The sequence below is a fragment of the Carassius carassius genome, chromosome 5 (genome assembly GCF_963082965.1).
Source record: "Carassius carassius chromosome 5, fCarCar2.1, whole genome shotgun sequence".
NCBI classification, from domain to species: Eukaryota; Metazoa; Chordata; class Actinopteri; order Cypriniformes; family Cyprinidae; genus Carassius; species Carassius carassius.
Genome location: NC_081759.1, coordinates 20424311 through 20443972, shown reverse-complemented (window position 1 = coordinate 20443972; position 19662 = coordinate 20424311). Strand labels below are relative to the sequence as shown.

Below are 19662 nucleotides of genomic sequence, written 5' to 3'. Positions count from 1 at the left end.
TGCAGTCTGACATTATGATCAGTGTTGCCTTTTCCTGGGGATATCCGTCACAAACACAAAGCCTGAGAGTGGGACGGGAACAGGAAAGCCCTCACTTGGAAGAGGGAGGGCTGTACCAAAGAGGTGAGATTTTAGCAAGGACAAATATTCCCTCAGACACAAAGCCTGCTGGTACTCTTATATTCAATTCACTTTACTGGATTAATGCTGATTTTCTGAAGGCCAATACACAAAAACTGAACGCAATATAGAGAGCTTGAACATATGTAAAACAAAATGCTGTTTAAATTATTGACTGGCCTTTAAAAGTAATAATTTTGACTGAATATATATAAAGATTGCAAAATACGTGATCTTTCCCTCAACTAGACATCATTTCTTTCTCTCTCTCTCTCTCTCTCTCTCTCTCTCTCTCTCACTCATGTCTAAACTTATGAGGTTGAGCAAGTGGAGCTCCTGCCCTACAGCTGTTGTGGTTCAAGGGCAGGAAGCAGCTTGGTTCCCACACAAAGGTACACATCAAACACACAGACCAGTACAGTTCACTTACACACACACACACACACACACACACACACACACACACACACACACAACCGCACAAATGCCAGCCTCACTAACATAACACGAGGTACAGTGAACAAATACACACCAAGACAAACAGGACATTCCTACTGTCTGATGCTACAAACCAACAGATTTACAGGCCCTGTTTCCACTTAAACAAATGCTTTAGCTCAAAAAATTTCCTGAAGTCTCCCCTTATGGATCACAGAGTGTCCAGAGATTCCATATGTTTATTACACGTGTGCTCCTTGGAATATCTTATTCTGATTGGTGAATTTAGTCAAATGTTTTAGTATAATGAACTGTATATTTGACTGTTTTTATGAGTTTTTATTTTTATGGATTCCTGTCTCTTGTATCAATTTGTACTCCTTGATCTCATTCAAAAGTTCAAAAGTTTGATTTTTAATATAAGAAATTAATACTTTTATTTAGCAAGGAAGGAATAATGTGATCAAATGTGACAATGTTATAAAAAATCTAATAAATTAAATGCTGCTCTTTGTAATATTCTATTTACTGAAGAATCCTAAAAAAAGACTGAAAAAATCACTAAAATAATAAACATATTAAATGTTTTCAACATAGATGATTAATAAATATGTTTCTTGAGCACCAAATCAGCATAATGTAAAGATTACTGCAGGATCACTGAAGACCCAAGTAAAGGCTGCTAAAAAAATCAACTTTATCACCACATGAATAAATTGCAATTTAAACTTCTTTTAAAAACAGAAAACACTTTTGCAATATTACATTTTTTTACTGTTTTCTAACTGTAATCATACTGACTACACAGCTTTTAAAGTAAGTGTATATGACCTGTATATTGCACTTTAAGTCAAACTTAAAAGGTGGGAAGAGAATCACCCTTTACTAAATTTCCCATGTAAATAAATAGGTCAGCAAAAAACTTATAGCACACTAATTGCAAGGGCAGTGCCCTGGAGCAACGTGGGGTTAAGTGCCCTATCCTCAAGGGCACTTCATTTGACCCCACATAACAAGGACCTGTTTAACCACTTCAGCTGTTATTTTGATTTTTTGAGAATTAGGCATATGCAATATTGGACCCACCGGTGGGTCCCCAGAGTTGATGTGGTTAACAAGGATTCGCATTTAAAAGCACACATAATTTGCGTGCTAATTTTGCAAAAAAAAAAAAAGCATAAATTCAGTCAAGATTCCCTGTAACCTTTTCTTAAATTTGTGCAGTTTTGTTTAATAACAGATCACATTACATATAACCAAAATAATGTATCACCCTGTTCAGTTTTTAAAAAATGTACAACATGCCAACTTTCCAAAGGCAACTGTTTTGAAATATCTACCTCTCTCTCTGATTTTCTATCTGTGTATACGCCTATGCTGGGAAGAAAGGCTCAACTCTTTCCCACAGTCCTAGAGCATGTGGATCCTGAATGACCCACCCTCTCTATATTGAAACGTCACTGCAGTTCAGCCACTGAGATCCTGTTAGACTGCCAAAGATTTTTAGGCATTTGAATGAGAGTCTACTGAACTGGCAAAGAACAGTTCAAGACACATTCAACAAAACCACAGAACCTATGGACAAGTTAAGTCAGGTTTGAGGGTTAAGAGACGCTTGACATTATGTTTTCATGTGCTGAATATAAAGACAAGTTCAACCCTTGTTTCTCATTGCAGAGCATGCAAGATTTGTTTAGACAAGTGTGTAAACAACTGGATAATCTTTTGTGCACTCGCAGGATTGTTTTCGTCACCTAAATTAAAATGATTTTCCTTTAATAAATGTGAAAATAAAAACTTTTAGGCCTGCCTAATTGTTAAATTTGAATAATTTTATATGCTCATATTCTAAACTTTTTTGTCACTAAATCAGCATATCACTATAAGCAATCGTTTGTCATGCCTATAGAAGTTAGAAAATGGCCTGGTTTGGGCATCTTTGAGCCAAACCGTGGCTGCATGGGTGATACAAAAACAGCAGTAGTCTAGTTCCCATGGGGCCTAAGGACACTGTTTTACCACTGAAGATGAGAACCTGCAGTCAGGAGAAGTGCCGGGCAAGTTGTTCCCCCATTTGTTAATGTATCTTCACCAAATGGATTGCTGATAGACAAATGTTTAGGAGTGTGAACGTCTGGGACACTGGGAGGGATTATGGACAGACAGACAGATAGACAGACAAACAGACCGATAGATAGATTTTAATTTAATTTATTAGAAAAAATGAAGTTGACTTTGACAGTAGAGTTGAAAATAAAGACTGTTTCATATTTATTTATTTAATTAAAGAGTAAAATTCAAATATATAGGCTATATTGTAGTGTTACTAGTTGCAACACAATGCCCAACTGAAAACAAATGAATCACGAACTCCAAAGACTTTTAGCACTTTTGTTGTTGAATTATTTTCCCCTACATTTCGCCTTTTGTGCTATATAAGAACACTCCACTGTAGTCTCCTAAAAAGCAGCCTATGAAACGAACGCAGTCTCCGCCCCAAAACGACGAACTTCGTGGCGGGTTATTGTTATTCAAATGAGCCTCAATAGGAGGGATCTAGTCGGTCAGCTATAACGGAGCTTACAGTCAGGACACAGCGCGCGCGGAGCAGGAGGCAATTCAACAACCGCTCGTGGGAACCTCCTAGGTAAAGCCCTCAAACACACGTTTATTGTGTTGATTGCAATATTATTCCCCTGATTCTTTATATTTGCAAATATTAAATAACATTTCGCACATTTTCCCTTTAGGAAGGTAATTGGAGTATGGCATACTGAAGTTCTCAGCTCTTTAAGGACTGTATGAAATGTTTGAATAATAGCGAGCGTCTACAGCGGAACGCATAAACTGGGGGAATTGTAAATACCTTGGGGCTTGGTCTTTTAATGTTCACTTTCCGTTAGTGAACGTTAGCTCATTCATTTCGGAATTTGTACGAAGATCTGGCTCATTATCTCCTGCCAGAATCTCAAGCGAAGGGCTGTAGTCTTCTACCTGTTGAAATCATGAGTCAGGCGGACGTGACTTGCTCTGCGCGTCAGAGAGTATTTCAGGAAGCGCTCAGGAAGGGCAATACTAAGGAACTTCATTCACTCTTGCAAAACATGACAAACTGTGAATTTAACGTGAATTCTTTCGGACCAGAGGGTCAGACGGCGCTTCATCAGTCCGTGATCGATGGCAACCTGGAGTTAGTAAAGCTACTGGTGAAGTTCGGTGCAGACATCCGTCTGGCCAACAGAGATGGATGGAGCGCCCTGCACATAGCAGCGTTTGGTGGACATCAAGACATCGTTCTTTACCTCATCACACGGGCGAAGTACTCATCAAGCGCGCTCTGAGGCAATCAAAGAATCTGACGCTGTACCTTTAAGCCTATCATACATTTGACCACATTGTGCCAAAGTAAAAGACAGCTTGTTTGTGATGTGATGGATTTAGGAAATTGATTTGATATCGATAGGCACAGCATTCGAATCCAAAAGGCTATGTTTGATAATGTTGGGTTGGTACAATGTCATGGATGTGGTTTGCCAACTTTGGATATATGATGAAAACGATTGCTGTGTTATTTATAGATTTATTTGAGAATACGACACATTGAACAGTCGTTTCAAAGTAAAAAAAAGATGATACTAGGTGGTCCTACTGGATGACTAGTCTCAGGGTGCGATTATGGGGGGTCTGACTCTTTAATTAACGCTTTACCGCCCCAAAAGAACAATATAACGGTGGTCTTGGAAGTACGCAGGCCTATTCTTTTTACATTTATTTCAAACAACGTTTTTAAGAACGTCAAAAAAATCCCAGATTATGGTAAATTCAAATTCGTGTGAAGTAACCATAACAACAATTTGAAAACACTTTTACTGCTTTTACACTTTTACTTGTACTTTTTTAAGTTCAGTATCTAACAGTTAGTGCATTTACACACCAGTTAGCTATGTTATCATAGATATTCACATCACAAATATTTCACGTAGCCTGTTTTGTTATGTTTTAAACACCTTTACACAGGCATATACTTCAGTTTAGTCAACTGCAAACAAAATATAAACATTTCTGACAGACATTTCTTCGAAAAGCCGACCCCCCCCCCACCCCCCCAATAAATAATTTGCACACTGACTGGACTGACATAAATATTCCTGTACATAATTACATTAAGTACACATTCTCTCTGCATTGTCTAAAACAGGGACTCATGTCCGATACCTCAGCTGTAATGCATTATGATGGTGACATTGTAATGTTGGTCATCAAGTTTAGTATCATAATTAACCATTCAAGATCTCTCACCTCAAATATCCACGCAAACACTTTCTGGCCCAGACACTACCAAATAGGGTTGTATTTTGACATTGTCTGTTGTGTCATAATCAGTACTTTATTTATGGAGTTCCTATGTGAAATGAATACCTGACACTAAAGCTTTTTTTTTTTTTGCTGATCCACACATTTCAAGCCATGTTTCAAGCCGCTTTTGTAATTCAGAGGTTGAGCAAATCCATAGATCAGTGTATAGACTGCACTGGATCCTAAAGCACATTGGCCTTGTCCTCTTAAACCCCTTGTCAACTCAGACAAGATGTGGTAAGGTTTAAATATGTTGTGACCTTTGAAATGCTTCAAAGCCAGTATAGAAATATGCATCACTTATACTTGAGAATGTTTTAAATATTGCACTGATGGCTGTTTTATGAGTTGTTGGCGTCATGCCAACTTTTAAAGATACTATTTTTCTAAATAGAAAAACATTTCTTATTCTATGGAAGCTCCAGGGTGGTTTTCACTCATTCTTTGCAAAGGCTTTTATATGCCTACTGAATTACTGTATGTGTAATTATGTAACACACTCTGCTTGAATGTCCTTCCATAAGTAATGTCAAACATATTTTAGACTATAACAACTATGGTAAAATATGACAGTGTCACTGGGCATCCTTTTGACATAATGGGAGAACATACAAGTAAAGTTTCCAGAAAAATCTTGGAGCACTTCCTTTCTGAAGTCCCATCCTCCTCTTTTAAGGGGGATGCTACATGTTAAAACCAGTGTAACAAGAAGTTGCACAATGCACAAGTCTTTACTTGATAATGCCATAACATTTATGACATAAAGTAAAAGTAACTTCTTTGATTGAGATAAAAGTCAAACGACTTTTTTTGGACCAACTTTTGAAATATTATTTTCATCTAAGAGAAGTTTGGGAAAAGGCCTCTCATAATGTTTTCGTCTTTTGTGAATTGTTATTTTGTTGTGTTTTTATATCTGTTTAGCTGTTTGTTTATGTGTTTTTCGAATAATGTAATAATGTCATATCTTAAATATATTTCTTGCTGTGTTTTGTACTTTTTGTACAAAGGCATTTTAGATATTAAATTCTGTGGTTTTAAGAAAATTAGTTGTGTAATGCATAGACTCACCTGATTGTTATTGCTCTTTGAGTTAGCCTTTGCCTCTTCCTGTGCCTCAGTTGTAGAGCTATAGGGTTGCTCAATATTTCCAAGAAACACAAGTGGTTGTGACTAAGGGACTGTGAAAACACATATAGGGGTGCAGTTAGCTTAAACAAGTGTCTTTATAGATATATAATTCTTACAGAGTTACGTAATTTACAGAAAATATATGTATACATAAAATATGTGTATACATAGCCTTGAGGAGATGCTAGCGGTAGCATGTATTTAGCAGTTAGCTCCTTAGTAAACACCAGTTTGGCTGCAAAGAAACAAACTAGTTAAAACAAGTCTACGTTAACTTTTAATACAAACATAAATGTGTACTTAACTGTATTGAATGTGCACTTAAAGTGTACCTCAAATCTTATGAGTATATTTCTCTTATACCAAACTTTACTTAATATACATGAAATTAAAAGCCATTTATATGCACATAGAACATAAGTTTTTTTAACACACTAAAGATAAACTTTTAAAAAGTACACTTTTTAAAATAATGCAAATTAATTATTTTTTTTCAAATTCAAATAAATAAAATTTTCAATAAAATTTTACAAGTAAATTTTAAGTAACTGTTTTAATCTTTTGTCATGTATCAAATAAGTGCACTCATTTTGATGTGCTGTCTAACATACTAAAGCACATGTAAAGTATTCATTACACCTTTTTTTGCATTTGAAATGGGATTTGATATTACATTTGAGGTTAAAATATTTAAATTAAATTTTGTTTAAAAATTAAATAATGTGTAATTAAGTTTCCAAAACCAGAAATATATTATTTTAAAGTAATTATTTTTTTAATGTAATAAGTAATATTTTTTAAATGTATGTTAAAGTGCATGTCTTTCACAAGGTCATGAATGAGAAATTTTTCATCATTTACTGGCTCTCAAGTTGTTCCAAACCTGTGTAAGTTTCTTTCTTCTGTTGAGCACAAAAGAAGATATTTTGAAGAATTTTGCGAAGCAAACAATTGCTGATAGCCATTGACATACACAGTATTTTTGTTTTCAAGTCAATAGCTACCAACTAGCCATTTCAGCTTTATCGTGAACTTGAAAATGTCAGTTCCACAAACAAGTTGCACATTTGTACATGTCTGTGTCTCAATAGATGGCTAACATTAGCTAAAGTATGATACCAACTGATTGAATTACCTCCATTATATAGCTGATGCAGCTAATGCTACATGCAACAACATTGCCAAGCCCAATCATGCAAGCAACCTAAAGCGCAGGGGACAGTTACTAAATACGAAAATACTGTTAAAGCTGATTTATCTGGGTCGATGTATCCTAATTGCTGGTTAGGGGGTCATGCGTAAAGATTTGCCACGTGTTTTCTTCTCAACACTGAATTAAAAAAGCTTGTTTACATTTGTTATATCAGTTCTCAAACTCTTACCAGCGTTGTCTAAGGATACTTAAGGGTAACAATGCAACCACTTGTGATTTTGTTTATATTCTTATATTCAAGCTAAGTCATACAACAGTTATTTTGAGTTTTGATTCGGCTGTTCTCATTCAGTGAGACAAAACAATAACTTGCGCATATAACAGTTGTTTATGAAAAAGTAAAAGTGTGTTTTGTGCACTAAAATACGTACTGTTTACAGTGCATTTTTCTGCCCAAATCACATTCTCATGCTTCCAACTTTTAGTCTCTCCATTGACAGAAGGGGCAAAAGACAGATAGTGAGAGAGACAGGTGGCCAGGCCAATCCTTGCATGCCCTCTGTTCCTTTTAACTTTCTTTCACTATTTCACTCCATTTTGTGTGCTCTAGCTCGCAGTGACAAGCCGCCCAATTCACTCGTCCATTCTTCTCTCCTCTTCTCTTTTGTTCGTTCAGTTCAACTCTGTGCGCCTCTATTCATTCCCCAGACGGCCCACCATTGATGGGAGCCCCTGCCTAAGTCACACTGCCCGACCTGAACCCCCTCCCTTTACACACACATACACACACACACACACACACACACACACACACACACACACACACACACACAGCTCTGCAGCTGCTATGGTAATGAGAGAGGGGACAAGCAAGGGAGAAGGCTGGAGAGCACAAAAAGAGAAAGGGAGATCCTTCTCATGCAACTCAATAACCGGTGGCCCTGTTTTTATTTTTTTTTACAAATGGAAAATATGTCTACCTCCTTTTCTTCTTCCCTCCTGTTGGTTTCCCACCCTGTTCTCTTAGTCCTTTCCCTCCCCTAGCCTCCACACCTCCTCTCCTGACCTCCTCTTTCTCATTCAAATCCATTTCACACCATGCCCTGGAAAGGGATGTTCAAAGGTGTGTAAAGTAACCCTGATCCAGCCCTTCAGGCCTGAGAAAGGTGGGTGTTTATGTGTACGCACATGCATGCGTGTTTGCCTCAATGTGCAGTTGTGTGCATTTTTAAACTCTGTGCTTGAATTGCATAGACAGCGGTGATTTATAGAGAGATTTTATTGCATTAATGAAAGCAAGTGGTGTTTTCAAGCAACCAAGCAGGACTTTTCTCAAAACTAACTTTTTTCAGAGCCATTTTCTGCAATAACCTTAAGCCTCTACATGATTTTATCAGATATATGAAGAAGCCAAACAATTGTCCTGGCAGCGTACAGGTAAAGATCAGTCAATTAACTATGAACATATGAATGTAATCCCACGTCAATTTCTTTTTCTTAAATATCAGGGTGAAATTAATGAATGTATAAAGACAGAGGGGGTGGATGGATGGATAGACAGACAGACAGACAGACAGATAGATAGATAGACAGACAGACAGATAGATAGATCTTAAATAAATAAATATGATTAAAAATGTTTTATATTTAATAGTTTTAAACTTTTGTCAAATGTTTTGCTTGAAAAGTGTTCTTACTATCATTAATATAAATATATTTAAGGATTAAGTGACACTGTTTGACATTTCCTTACTAAATGACTGCATTTGAAAGTGTAGCTGAAATACCTTTTTATGACTATGTATCTATTATATATTGAGATATAGCCCATTCTATTTAAATGATTTTGCTACAAGACCTTGTTTGCCTTTTTATAATGCACTCACAAACAATACAAAATACAATAAGAGTGAAAAACAGGATCGCCTGTATAATATAAAATATTGTGTTAATATTGGCTAATATTGGAACTATGAAGTGGTAAATGATAACAAAACTAGCATGTAATATGCATGTGTATAGTATGTGTGTGGTGGGGAGTGGGGTGAACTGGGGGACTCTGGCAGACGGCTGAGGGGCCCCATGCAGTCTGTACTGCACAGCTATTCGTCTTATGTCTGTGGACGGTGACCTGTTAGACCATGTGACATCTGCCTGGCTGCCAGCACAGAAAAGAGATGCAAAATTGCCCATATGGAGCCTCCTTTCTCCAAATACTGACACACAGCTCAGCCCCAGTGTGTGTGTATGTGTGTGTCTGTGTGTGTGTGTGTGTGTGTGTGTGTGTGTGCGTCTGTGTGTTTCGTTTTGATTAATAAGTGCAGACACACTCGGATGGGGTTACACATCTGTGAGGTAACAGGCGGAGAGGCCATGAGTGAAGCGATAAATTTCATGAACAGCACCCCAGACAAAAATGTTTCATTTAAGTAACTTTAAACCATGCAGAAATATGTCTGCCTGAGTGCGTTAGTCGAATATACACTCCTTATAAGTGATTTGGTGAGAAAAGTATACGTGTAAAATCACATATATCATTTAATATCAAAGATTCTGCTTAGACACAAATGCATTTCAGGCTGGAAATGCAGTTTTGAGATTGTTTTGAGGTTATGCACCCTTAAAAAATTGTTTACGCAAAAATGTAACCCTTCTTGTCAAGTGACAGCAATATTTTGAACTTCAGGGACAGATTTAGGGTCACACAATTTTCAGAAATAGGCTATTCATCAAAAGAAAATCTCAGGATTTCAGATTTTAAATTCATGAATAAGGCTTTAACAAATTAGGATTTATTGCTCGGTTTTAAAGGAACGGTTCACTCAAAAAAGATGATATTTTATTGCACTCATATCATTTAAAACCCACATTTTTTCCTCAATGTAAATTTATCGAAATACTTCTTTTTGCGTTCATTTAGGTTTGGAAGTACATGATAGATAGAAAATGATTAAAGAATTGGCTAAAATATCTCTTGAAGTGTTATAGAAGTGATAAAAAGTTTACAGAAGAGGTAAATATTTGAATTTTGCTCTATATAAATGGCGTGAAATGTTAAATTATATTATTATAATGATATTAAATTAACATCTGTCGCACTACGACATTAACCATTTAGTGATACTGTATGGTTTGCTGCATGTGTGTGCTACAGTAACTGCGCCTGCTTGTTCATGTGTGTACATATGTATATGCTAGCGAGTAATTATGGAGGATAAAGACCCAGTTATACTAAGTGAAACTTCTGGGTTTGGTAGAGCAGAGCTGCTTTTCTGTTTGGCTGGCTTTGCTGAATGGAGCCATTCACAAGCCTCTAACCGCATGCTTTCTTTATCTTCATTGTTATCCCCCTCTTCCCTTCACCCACCGCAGGACAATGGCACTCCGTAAAAGGGGTTGGAGAGCAGTATGAAGGGGAGGGAGGGGGTAATTGGGTGAAAGTGAAGAGTGGGGGTGGGACATGGAAAGGGGAGGAAGGAGTAGAAAGGGACAGAGGACCCCAAAGAGGGGTTTATGGTGACAGACCAATGGCCCAACTAAACCACCCATCACTTGTCACTGATAAGTGATGATAGTGGAGGAATGCTTTTCAGGAAACATAATTGACTGATTGAATGATTTGCTAATTGAATGACTGATTAATTGGCTTCATTTAACAATATGATATGATACAATGTTAACCAACATAACCATCAGCAGAATCATGTGGGATTGGTTATAATGTGCAACGCTGTAAAATAGGTCAATAAAATAAAATAAAATAAATATGATGTGACATGAGCAGGACACTTTTCATTTAATTTTTGACTCACCACAGACATAATGGACTTTGTTTAATTGTGCAGGGACGTTTTTTTTGTCCAATTTGGTGGCATATAGGTCAAAAACTAAATGGGGGTTTCAAGCATTAAAACAACAAAAGTTTAGTACAGCTTTAATTGTTTGTACATTAGAATTTTTCATGTCACTTAAGGAATTCATTTTCTGAGCATAAATAAATAAATAATGGCTATCACACATTTTTACCAAAAAATTTCATTCTACCAAAATCTACCTATACCACCTTGTCAGGTGTATTTAGAATAAGAATTCATTATGACAATGACAATGATTTAAAGCTGAAGTAGGTAACTTTTGTAAAAATGTATTTGTGAAACCTGTCATTATGTCCTGACAGTAGAATATGAGACAGATAATCTGTGAAAAATTCAAGCTCCTCTGGCTCCTCCCAGTGGTCCTATTGCCATTTGCAGAAATTCCAATCAATTCCAACCAATCAGAGCTGCGGGCCGAAACTTTTTTTGTGTTCAAGATTTACAAATTGTATATAATAAGCGTGTACACCATGAATCCATTTTCCAAAGCGTGTTTTTAGCCTGTCCTGAATCACTAGGGTACATCTATAATAAGTGTTTATATTCTGACTATTTTAGATTGCTTCGGGGGTACCGCGGCGGAGTAACCCGGTACCTTTGTGATTCTTCATAGACATAAACAGAGAGAAGTAGCTCCGGCTACAATGTTCTTCCGCAAGACGCAAGCAGTTCTGTTTATTAACCGCTAGAGCATCAAAAGTTACGGACTGCAGCTTTAAGGATCACAGTGCGGGCCCAAAATACCTGATTAATCAGCCATTTCTATCTTCGACAATCTTTGAGACTATCCTTCAAACCACTAGTTTTTACTTATTTTGCAGCAAGAAGTTTTAAATCATTTAAAATATAATAAAATTTATGATTAAAATGCATGATTATTTATTTTATTTTTTAAAAATTATAGAAATTAATGCTTTAATTTTTTCAAAAGTAATGATAAAGGCATTTATAATGTTACAAAAGAGTTATATTTCAGATAAATGCTGTTCTTCTGAACTTTCTCAGCTGTTTTCAACAACAATAATAATAATAATAATAATAATAATAATAAATGTTTTTTTTTTGCGCAGCAAATCAGAATATTAGAATGATTTCTGAAGGGTCATGGTCAAGGGTAATGATGCTAAACATTCAGCTTTGAAATCACAGAAATAAATTACATTTTAAAATATATTCAAATAGAAAAGAGTTGTTTTAATACAAAAAAAATATTTTAATTTTATTTTAAATTTGAATTTTATTCCCCAACATTACTGTTGTATTATTAAACAAATAAATTTAGCCTCATTGAGCATACAGTCTAAAACTTTGAATAGTAGTGTAGTTATACATAAACACAAATGTATAATTTGCTTAATTGTTTTGCAACATATGAAATCATGACATTTAAAAACAAGCCTATATGTATTGTTTAATTGAAAACAACAACAACAACAAATTAATTTTAATTACTCATTATGAAAGTCGTTGTAAAATGATCACAAAGATTTGACACAATTGTTCTGTAAACATTAGGCAACCACAGTAATACATTTTAGACATACATCATTATTGGTAGCATTTTTTGTGTCAGTAGGAACACTAGATTATGAGATGTTGGCTGATTGTGTCCTGTTATAACTGCGCCACCTGCTGGCTTTACGACCGTAGTACAAACAGCGTTACATTGACGATGTTATAATGTTGCATTTCTCCAGTGATCGTTTGCGTTAAAACAGACACTGTTCCCCAAATGTGTAACAAAACAGTATATATGTAACCCAAGGTCTGAATTCACGGCTGGCTGAAAGATGTCGAAAGTATACAGTTAGTTTAATGTTATAGTGAGTTACTGAATAAAAACATCCTATCACACTTTGGAAAGATTCTCAGTGCCAAAGACTGATTGATTAGGAGATTGTGAAGATTTCTCCTCTCTGAATTCTGCTGTATTCCTGCAGGTGAATGAACAGTGATGTGTATATACGTTAGATTTGATAAAACAAGGCTTTTTATGGGTTTTACAACAACAATGTCACATAGACCCATATGAATTTTAGCAATGTAGAGACTGGAGCAAGTTGTCACAAGTGTTCTCTATCGATAGGTATCTCTTGTTGCAGTTTTGACGAATTGTATAGGGAACACATCCAGTAATGCTGTGCTATAAGAAGATGCAGATCTAAGCCTGCTCCGCAAGCTCAGCCAGGAACACTCAGCAAGGGATCCATAAGTCTGAACCATAAAGAGACCCGAGAACATTCTGAGGTCTACTTGACATAACCCTCCCCGCTCGAAGGGGGTGGTGGTGGGTATAACATTAAGCATTAAATCAAAATGACCTGTGCTATGGAATTGAGAGCACCTTCAGTACATAACTGCTGAGTGGTTGAAGACTGACTTTACAGTCATTGGGTCCAAACTCAAGACAGGAAGCACTGACAGACAGGCCTTGCAAGTCACCTACTCGCTTGATGGACGTTAGGGCCAAAAGCATATCATAAACCCTTAAGCCGGCTGTTTGAAGTGGGCCCTTGTGGGCCCCCAGGACTATAGACAAGTCCCATGTCAGTGTTGCGTGCCCAAGGTACTAACTGAGGAGGCGGCAGCCATGAGGAGGACACAAAGTCCCCAGCTTGAAAGATGCCACCACTTTCTAATAGTCAGGGAGCATTCCGGTGTAATCCAAGCTCACTTTGGAACAGAGTCTATGACTGTTCCCAGAAAAGATGCTTGTTGTCTGGAAATCTTTTTGCCGGGTTGATTTTCAATCCAAGACGTTCTAGGTGGTTGAGCAACAACGACCTGTGAGCGATCAATCGCTGTACTGAGTCAGCTAGAACTAGCTAGTCGTCGAGGTAGTTCAGTATGTGGATTCCTATCTGTCTCAAAGGGGAAAGAGCTGCGTCTATGCACTTCGTAAAAAAGTGCCGGGGGCCAGGGACAGTCCAAATGGCAGGACATTGTACTGGTAGGCTACTCTCTCGAAAGCGAATCTCAAGAACTGTCTGTGACGGGGTGCTATTTGGATATGAAAGTAAGCATCTTTCTGATCCACAGACAGAAGCCAGTCCTCGGGCTGTATTTGCGTGAGGATCTGTTTCAAAGTGAACATTCTGAACAGCCATCGCATGAGAGCCTGATTCAGACGTCTTCGGTAAGCCCTTCCCCTCGAAGGCAGATGAGCCAATGGCAGTCGAGTATCAGTTGCATGGGGAATGTAACTCGGACATCTGTAGGTTTCAGCGCATTGAAGAAACATTGGAAGATCCGAAGCTTTCATCAGTTTGATGGTGTTTCTTCATCTTGCATTTCAGCAAGGTATCGTTAAAGTTAAACGTTAAAGTTAGTCAGTCAATGCTATAACAAACCTAAATAGTGAACTGTTCTCAAATCATGTACAGTGTACTGTAAGTCAAAAAGCCTATGCTTTGAGTTACCCACAATACTTATTTAAAAATCTTTTATATATCCCTCCATGGAATATTTAATTCCCACTTCAATGGTGGCCCTTCTGTGTCCAAAATTTTGCAAAAACATTGTGGGACAAGGTTTTCACACTGACAGCTGTTATTGTGAGATAGTGAGCAACTTTGTTTGTTTGTCCAAGGGAGCAACAGTACCTAAGGGGGGCGGGGCTTACCGATAGGTCACTTGGTCGGAGCCCACCATCTTCCCATGAAACTCCATGAAGGTGCCCTGATCCCGGCCAGACTTCATGTCACTGAGAAATTCGGACTGAAAGACTTGCAGTACAGACATTATATGCAGGGCTGAGCCAGCCTGGCCAGCCACTGCATAAGGTCTGTTGGGGAGAGCAGACGTAATCCTGCATGGCTTAGAAGGATGCACTGCAGTCTTCAGGCCATGGCTTGTTGGTGGAAGAAGGTGTGCAGCCTCCGCCTCCTCCGGAGGGAGGAGCTTGCAATACCCCCTTTCAAATGGCGTGAAAATTAAATGGCACACTGGGCTGACTTACATAGAAGTAAGCTCCACCCCTTCTGGCGGGCTCAAGTGGCATTGGTTTGTGCATCTACACAAACATTAACAAATCAGGCTTCAGTAACAGAGTAAACAGGAGTTTCCCCATACAAGTTGTCAAAATGAGGATGCAACGAATGTTACTCTCCGACAGGGAACCACAGCAGGGTCAACCATTGTGTCTCCCAGTAAGACAAAAAGGTTTTATTATATATGCGACCCTGGACAACAAAACCAGTCTTAAGTGTACATTTTTTAAATTATACATAATCTGAAAGCTGAATAAATGAGCTTTCAATTGATATATGGTTATTATGTTTTTTTTTGGTAAAATTGCTAAAAATATACCCCAGCGACTTAAGACTGGTTTTGTGGTACAGGGACTTTATATAAAGGCTATATATAAATTACCTATATGTTATTTCTTAATAATAATGGTGGAAAGGTTAAGTAGACAAGATGAAAGTAATAAATATATACCTTTGTTCTAGAATAGGACAGGGATCTAAAAAAAACATAAAAATGAACAAATGCATGAAAAAACATCTGTGCATTTATATATAGTTGTATAATGTAAACATTTAAATCAACAACTCAGAATGATTCCTGTTAAAGGAATAGTTCTCCCAAAAATAGGTCACTTAAGTTATTAAAAATATAGGAGGTTGATTCTTCATCGGAACAGATTTAAAGAAATGTAGCATTACATCACTTGCTCACCAATGGATCCTCTGCAGTGAATGGGTGCCATCATAGTGCAGAACATGCAGTCACTTCACAAGATGTCAGTTGATGGAGTTAAATCATGTGGATTACTTTCATGTGAAAGTTTTTATCAGTTGTTTTGACTCTCATTCTGATGGCACCCATTCACTTCAGAGGATCAACTGGTGAACAAGCGATGCAATGCTACATTTCCAATAAATTAAGCCACTCATCTAAATCTTGGATGGCCTGAGGGTGAGTAAATATCAGAAGTTTTCATTTTTGGGTAAACGATTCATGCGCTTGTTCTGTGTGTGCATGGGGTTTGGTTTATTCATCAAACTTCAAAGGCCCTATTTAAGGTCATATAAACATTAAACATTAGCTTAATTGCAGTTTGTTCCTGCTCTTTTGCAGCGTGGCAGTCTGACATACACAGTTTTTGTTCATTATATCATATGCAAACTTACCAACATCTGCTGGAATGACAATGGCCTCGTCAGAAAACCCCAGAGATAAAGCAAAAGATCTGAACTTCTCTATTAATTCTGGCCTTTGTATGGATGACCGTCCTAGAATGTTTCTGACAAATTAGTATGCTTTATTAATATGTCAAACAAGTCATATAATTTATCAGTATAGACTTACCGTAAAGAGCTACTTGAGTGTATTCTTTGTGCATGTTCTTGTATTTAAGGACCAAACTATAATCAGTGTAATTGGTGTCCACTATTGTGATGTCTTTTGTTATCTTGTGCCCTTAAAATGACAAAAAGTCAAACATATCATGTTATTAATTTAACATTTAAGGGATTGATCTGATATGTTTATGTTTGTGTACCTGTCATAAAAGGTGCTTATAGTAAAATTTAAGTAAATGACTAAGTATATACTGGCTAAATCCCACATTAGTTAAGGTAAAAATCACGGGATACCACTTTTTTCAGTGTATGTGAATTCGGTTCTGTTTGCAGTTTGCACTACATTCTACTTAATATTTTGTATATAATAACTGAGAAGTAATCTCTTATTTTTCTTGTAGGTCTGATGAAAGAGTGCAATGGACTTAAATGTATTTGAAAGTTTTTGACATTTTGCTAATTTCAAATCACACATTTTACACAGTTCTTAGTGTGAATAAAGACAACATTTGATAAGAAATGATCACAAAGATGTTTGAAAGAGGAAATGAGAGCTTACTTTTGCTGAAGTAAGTGAATTCTCCAGGAACATCTGTCTTCTCATATGAATAAACACTGATGGAGCATCCATATGGTCTGTTAGTTCAAATATATACAGACTGTTAGCACAGAGCTCAAATATTTTGGTTAAATGTATTTCCCCATCACAATATGTTCCCCCTTTTGTTATTCGAGTTGGTGTGATAAAGTAAATATGGAACAATATCCTATCCAGAATTCTGGACCTTGTGCTCCACATGGTCAGATTCACATTTCCATTGGCATCTGATACTAGAAGGCCTTTAGAAACCTTCAGAAGGTTTTTGAACATCGCAAAAGACGGTGACTCATCTGCAACTCCAATCCGCAACCATTCACCTGTGAACTGACAATAAATGAAGTAAAGATGGTTAGCAATTTACTAAAGGCCCCCAAGGGTTCTGTAGTACCATGTGTTTTGTTAATTACTGTTATTGAGAAAAAAGAAAAAAAATATAGTGGTTTGAAAAATAATCTGCAGTCATTCCACAATTTGTGAACATTAGTTAACTACAAACTAACATTAACCATGTTCATGGTTAATTAAAATAAGTTAACCATGAACTAACATTGAAAACTCGGTTAAAATCTGTCAATATTATTTAATGGACCTGAGCTAACATGAACTATAATACATGCTGTAATAAAAGCTGACACATGTAACTTAACCTTTCTTTTGTTCTTTCTGTGAAAACAGCTTATTTGTATTACCAATTAAAGCAGGAATTGTGAATAGTTTTAAGATTGCTGCATCCGTTTAATACTGAAAAACTTTGATTCTTATTCATGTGTAGAAATAAACACGGATGAACCATGATCTGTTGTTTTTAAGTAAACTATGGTGATGTGAGACACTGATGTCCACCTCTTCACTGTTTGCTTTTGAATTTGAACTTTTGAACAAATGCTATATAAGCATACAGATTCAATTGAAACGCCTCTGCTGTTAAATCAAAAACATTCATTCAATGCTTAAACTACTTACCCCCAAAATCTATTAAAGCACAACCCAAACAACTGAAAACTCATACTCACTTTCTCCACATCAAAGTTAGGCTGAGGTTCAATAACGAGCTGTGTGTTGAAACCATGTGTCCCCAAAAACACACAAAGCAAGAGCACTAATGCCAGAGTCATGCTGAAAATTCCAACAACTCTTATGTTATATGGAAAAGTGAGGAACACAAAACTAATGGCATATCAGAGAAGCAATGGGGAAACTGCTGGGTTTATATTTGCCAACAACAAGGGAATGTTTGTAAAGGGCTGAAGCCCAGCCCCTAATACACAATCCAAGTGTGTACTATCAGTTTACCAGACAGTTAACCACAGACCAGCAATACAGATTTTTAAAACAGTAACATTTTCATTTGCTAGAGAATCTGACTTGAAAATACACAAGACTGATTAAATATATTCCTTAAGGTATAATATACAGAGAATCAAAATGATTACAAAACACATTTGTCAGACATTCCACTGGTGTGTCATTACAGACAAAAACAGACAGTTAAAGATACTGCACATGTGAAACTTTCCACATTACGGTTTTTAAAACAATCTTTGAACAATTCTGCTAGAAATTTTACCTCTACAGACTGTGAGGGTAAAATGACCCTGGACTTTGACTTAAATTTGCCTAACACAAACGTTACGACACCATTCTCTACAAAAATCACCATTACTCTAGTGTTCACCTAAGCCTGAAGAGTTAAATTAAACAGAGATTATATAATGACTAAATATCTCTGGAGAGACCTCATAATAGTCTCTCATTGGCCACTTTCTCAGGCAGTGCATTCTAACTTCATGCACATGCTATAAAAGATGCACTGAACTCTTCAAACAATGGCACTGGATGTCGTCTCACTGCCCACGAGGCTATCGGAGCCAATGTTCGTGTTCTTCTTCTTCTTCTTATTTTTCCACTCTGGATGAGTCTATGGCAGCCCACAGAAACACTTGCAGAAAAATTATGAAATTTGCACATTGCAGACACAGATAGAGGACAGTCTCAAGATTAAAGGGATAGTTTACCTAAAAATGAAAATTCTTTAAATAATTACTTACCCTCCAAATTTGTAAGACCTTTGAACATGTTCGGAACACAAATTAAGTTAATTTTTTTATTTTTAATGAAATCCCACATAGCAACATTGTGTCGGCCCAGATCCGGCCCACATCTGGCACCCGTGGAAAGATGATCCCGCCCACATGCAGCGTGGAATGATGGCACTTGGCCGGACCGCTCCTGTTTGCCAGATTTGAGCCACAAGCAGGCCATAGCAATGCCACATGTCAGCAAAGAGTAAAGAAATTAACCAGAACTGGACCTTATCTGAGCGACAAAATCTGTGTTTATTAAATATGAAGTAATTTCAGCCTTTATAAGCCTGTTAACAAGCAGAATCACTGAAGGAAAGAAAAGAACAGAAAAAGAGAAGAGCAGAAACACAAGAACTACAACTGACTTCAGCCACAACCTTAGATGAAATCAATTGAAGATAAAAGACATTAAATCTCTGGAGATCTCACCAGAGGAGGATTAAACAACTCCACAAACAGCTTTACCAGCTTCACTTATTACTAACCAGACTGACTTTATTTCTGTTAGACATCTACAAAAGTTTTTATTGAGAATTAACAGAGGTTTAACTCTAATGTGTGTCACCATAACAGTGATTAGTGTTTCCATTAGTTGGGC

The 19662-nt window shown here is 36.9% G+C and overlaps 2 protein-coding genes across 2 annotated transcripts; one reads left to right on the top strand and one right to left on the bottom strand.

The window, feature by feature from the left end:
* Positions 1-3172: 3172 nt before the first annotated feature.
* LOC132140338 (notch-regulated ankyrin repeat-containing protein B) lies at positions 3173-4369 on the top strand. The gene has a single exon (XM_059549131.1). The coding sequence runs from the start codon at positions 3564-3566 to the stop codon at positions 3897-3899; it is 336 nt and encodes a 111-aa protein (XP_059405114.1). The 5' UTR covers positions 3173-3563; the 3' UTR covers positions 3900-4369.
* An 8098-nt stretch (positions 4370-12467) lies between these two features.
* On the bottom strand, positions 12468-18191 carry LOC132140957 (prostaglandin-H2 D-isomerase-like). Its single transcript, XM_059550066.1, has 7 exons — positions 17994-18191; positions 17165-17304; positions 16939-17015; positions 16387-16497; positions 16209-16310; positions 15514-15538; positions 12468-13007 (listed from the first exon to the last, which is right to left on the bottom strand). Exons 1-7 carry the CDS (start codon positions 18093-18095, stop codon positions 12923-12925), a joined length of 642 nt encoding a protein of 213 aa, XP_059406049.1. The 5' UTR covers positions 18096-18191; the 3' UTR covers positions 12468-12922.
* Positions 18192-19662: the final 1471 nt, after the last annotated feature.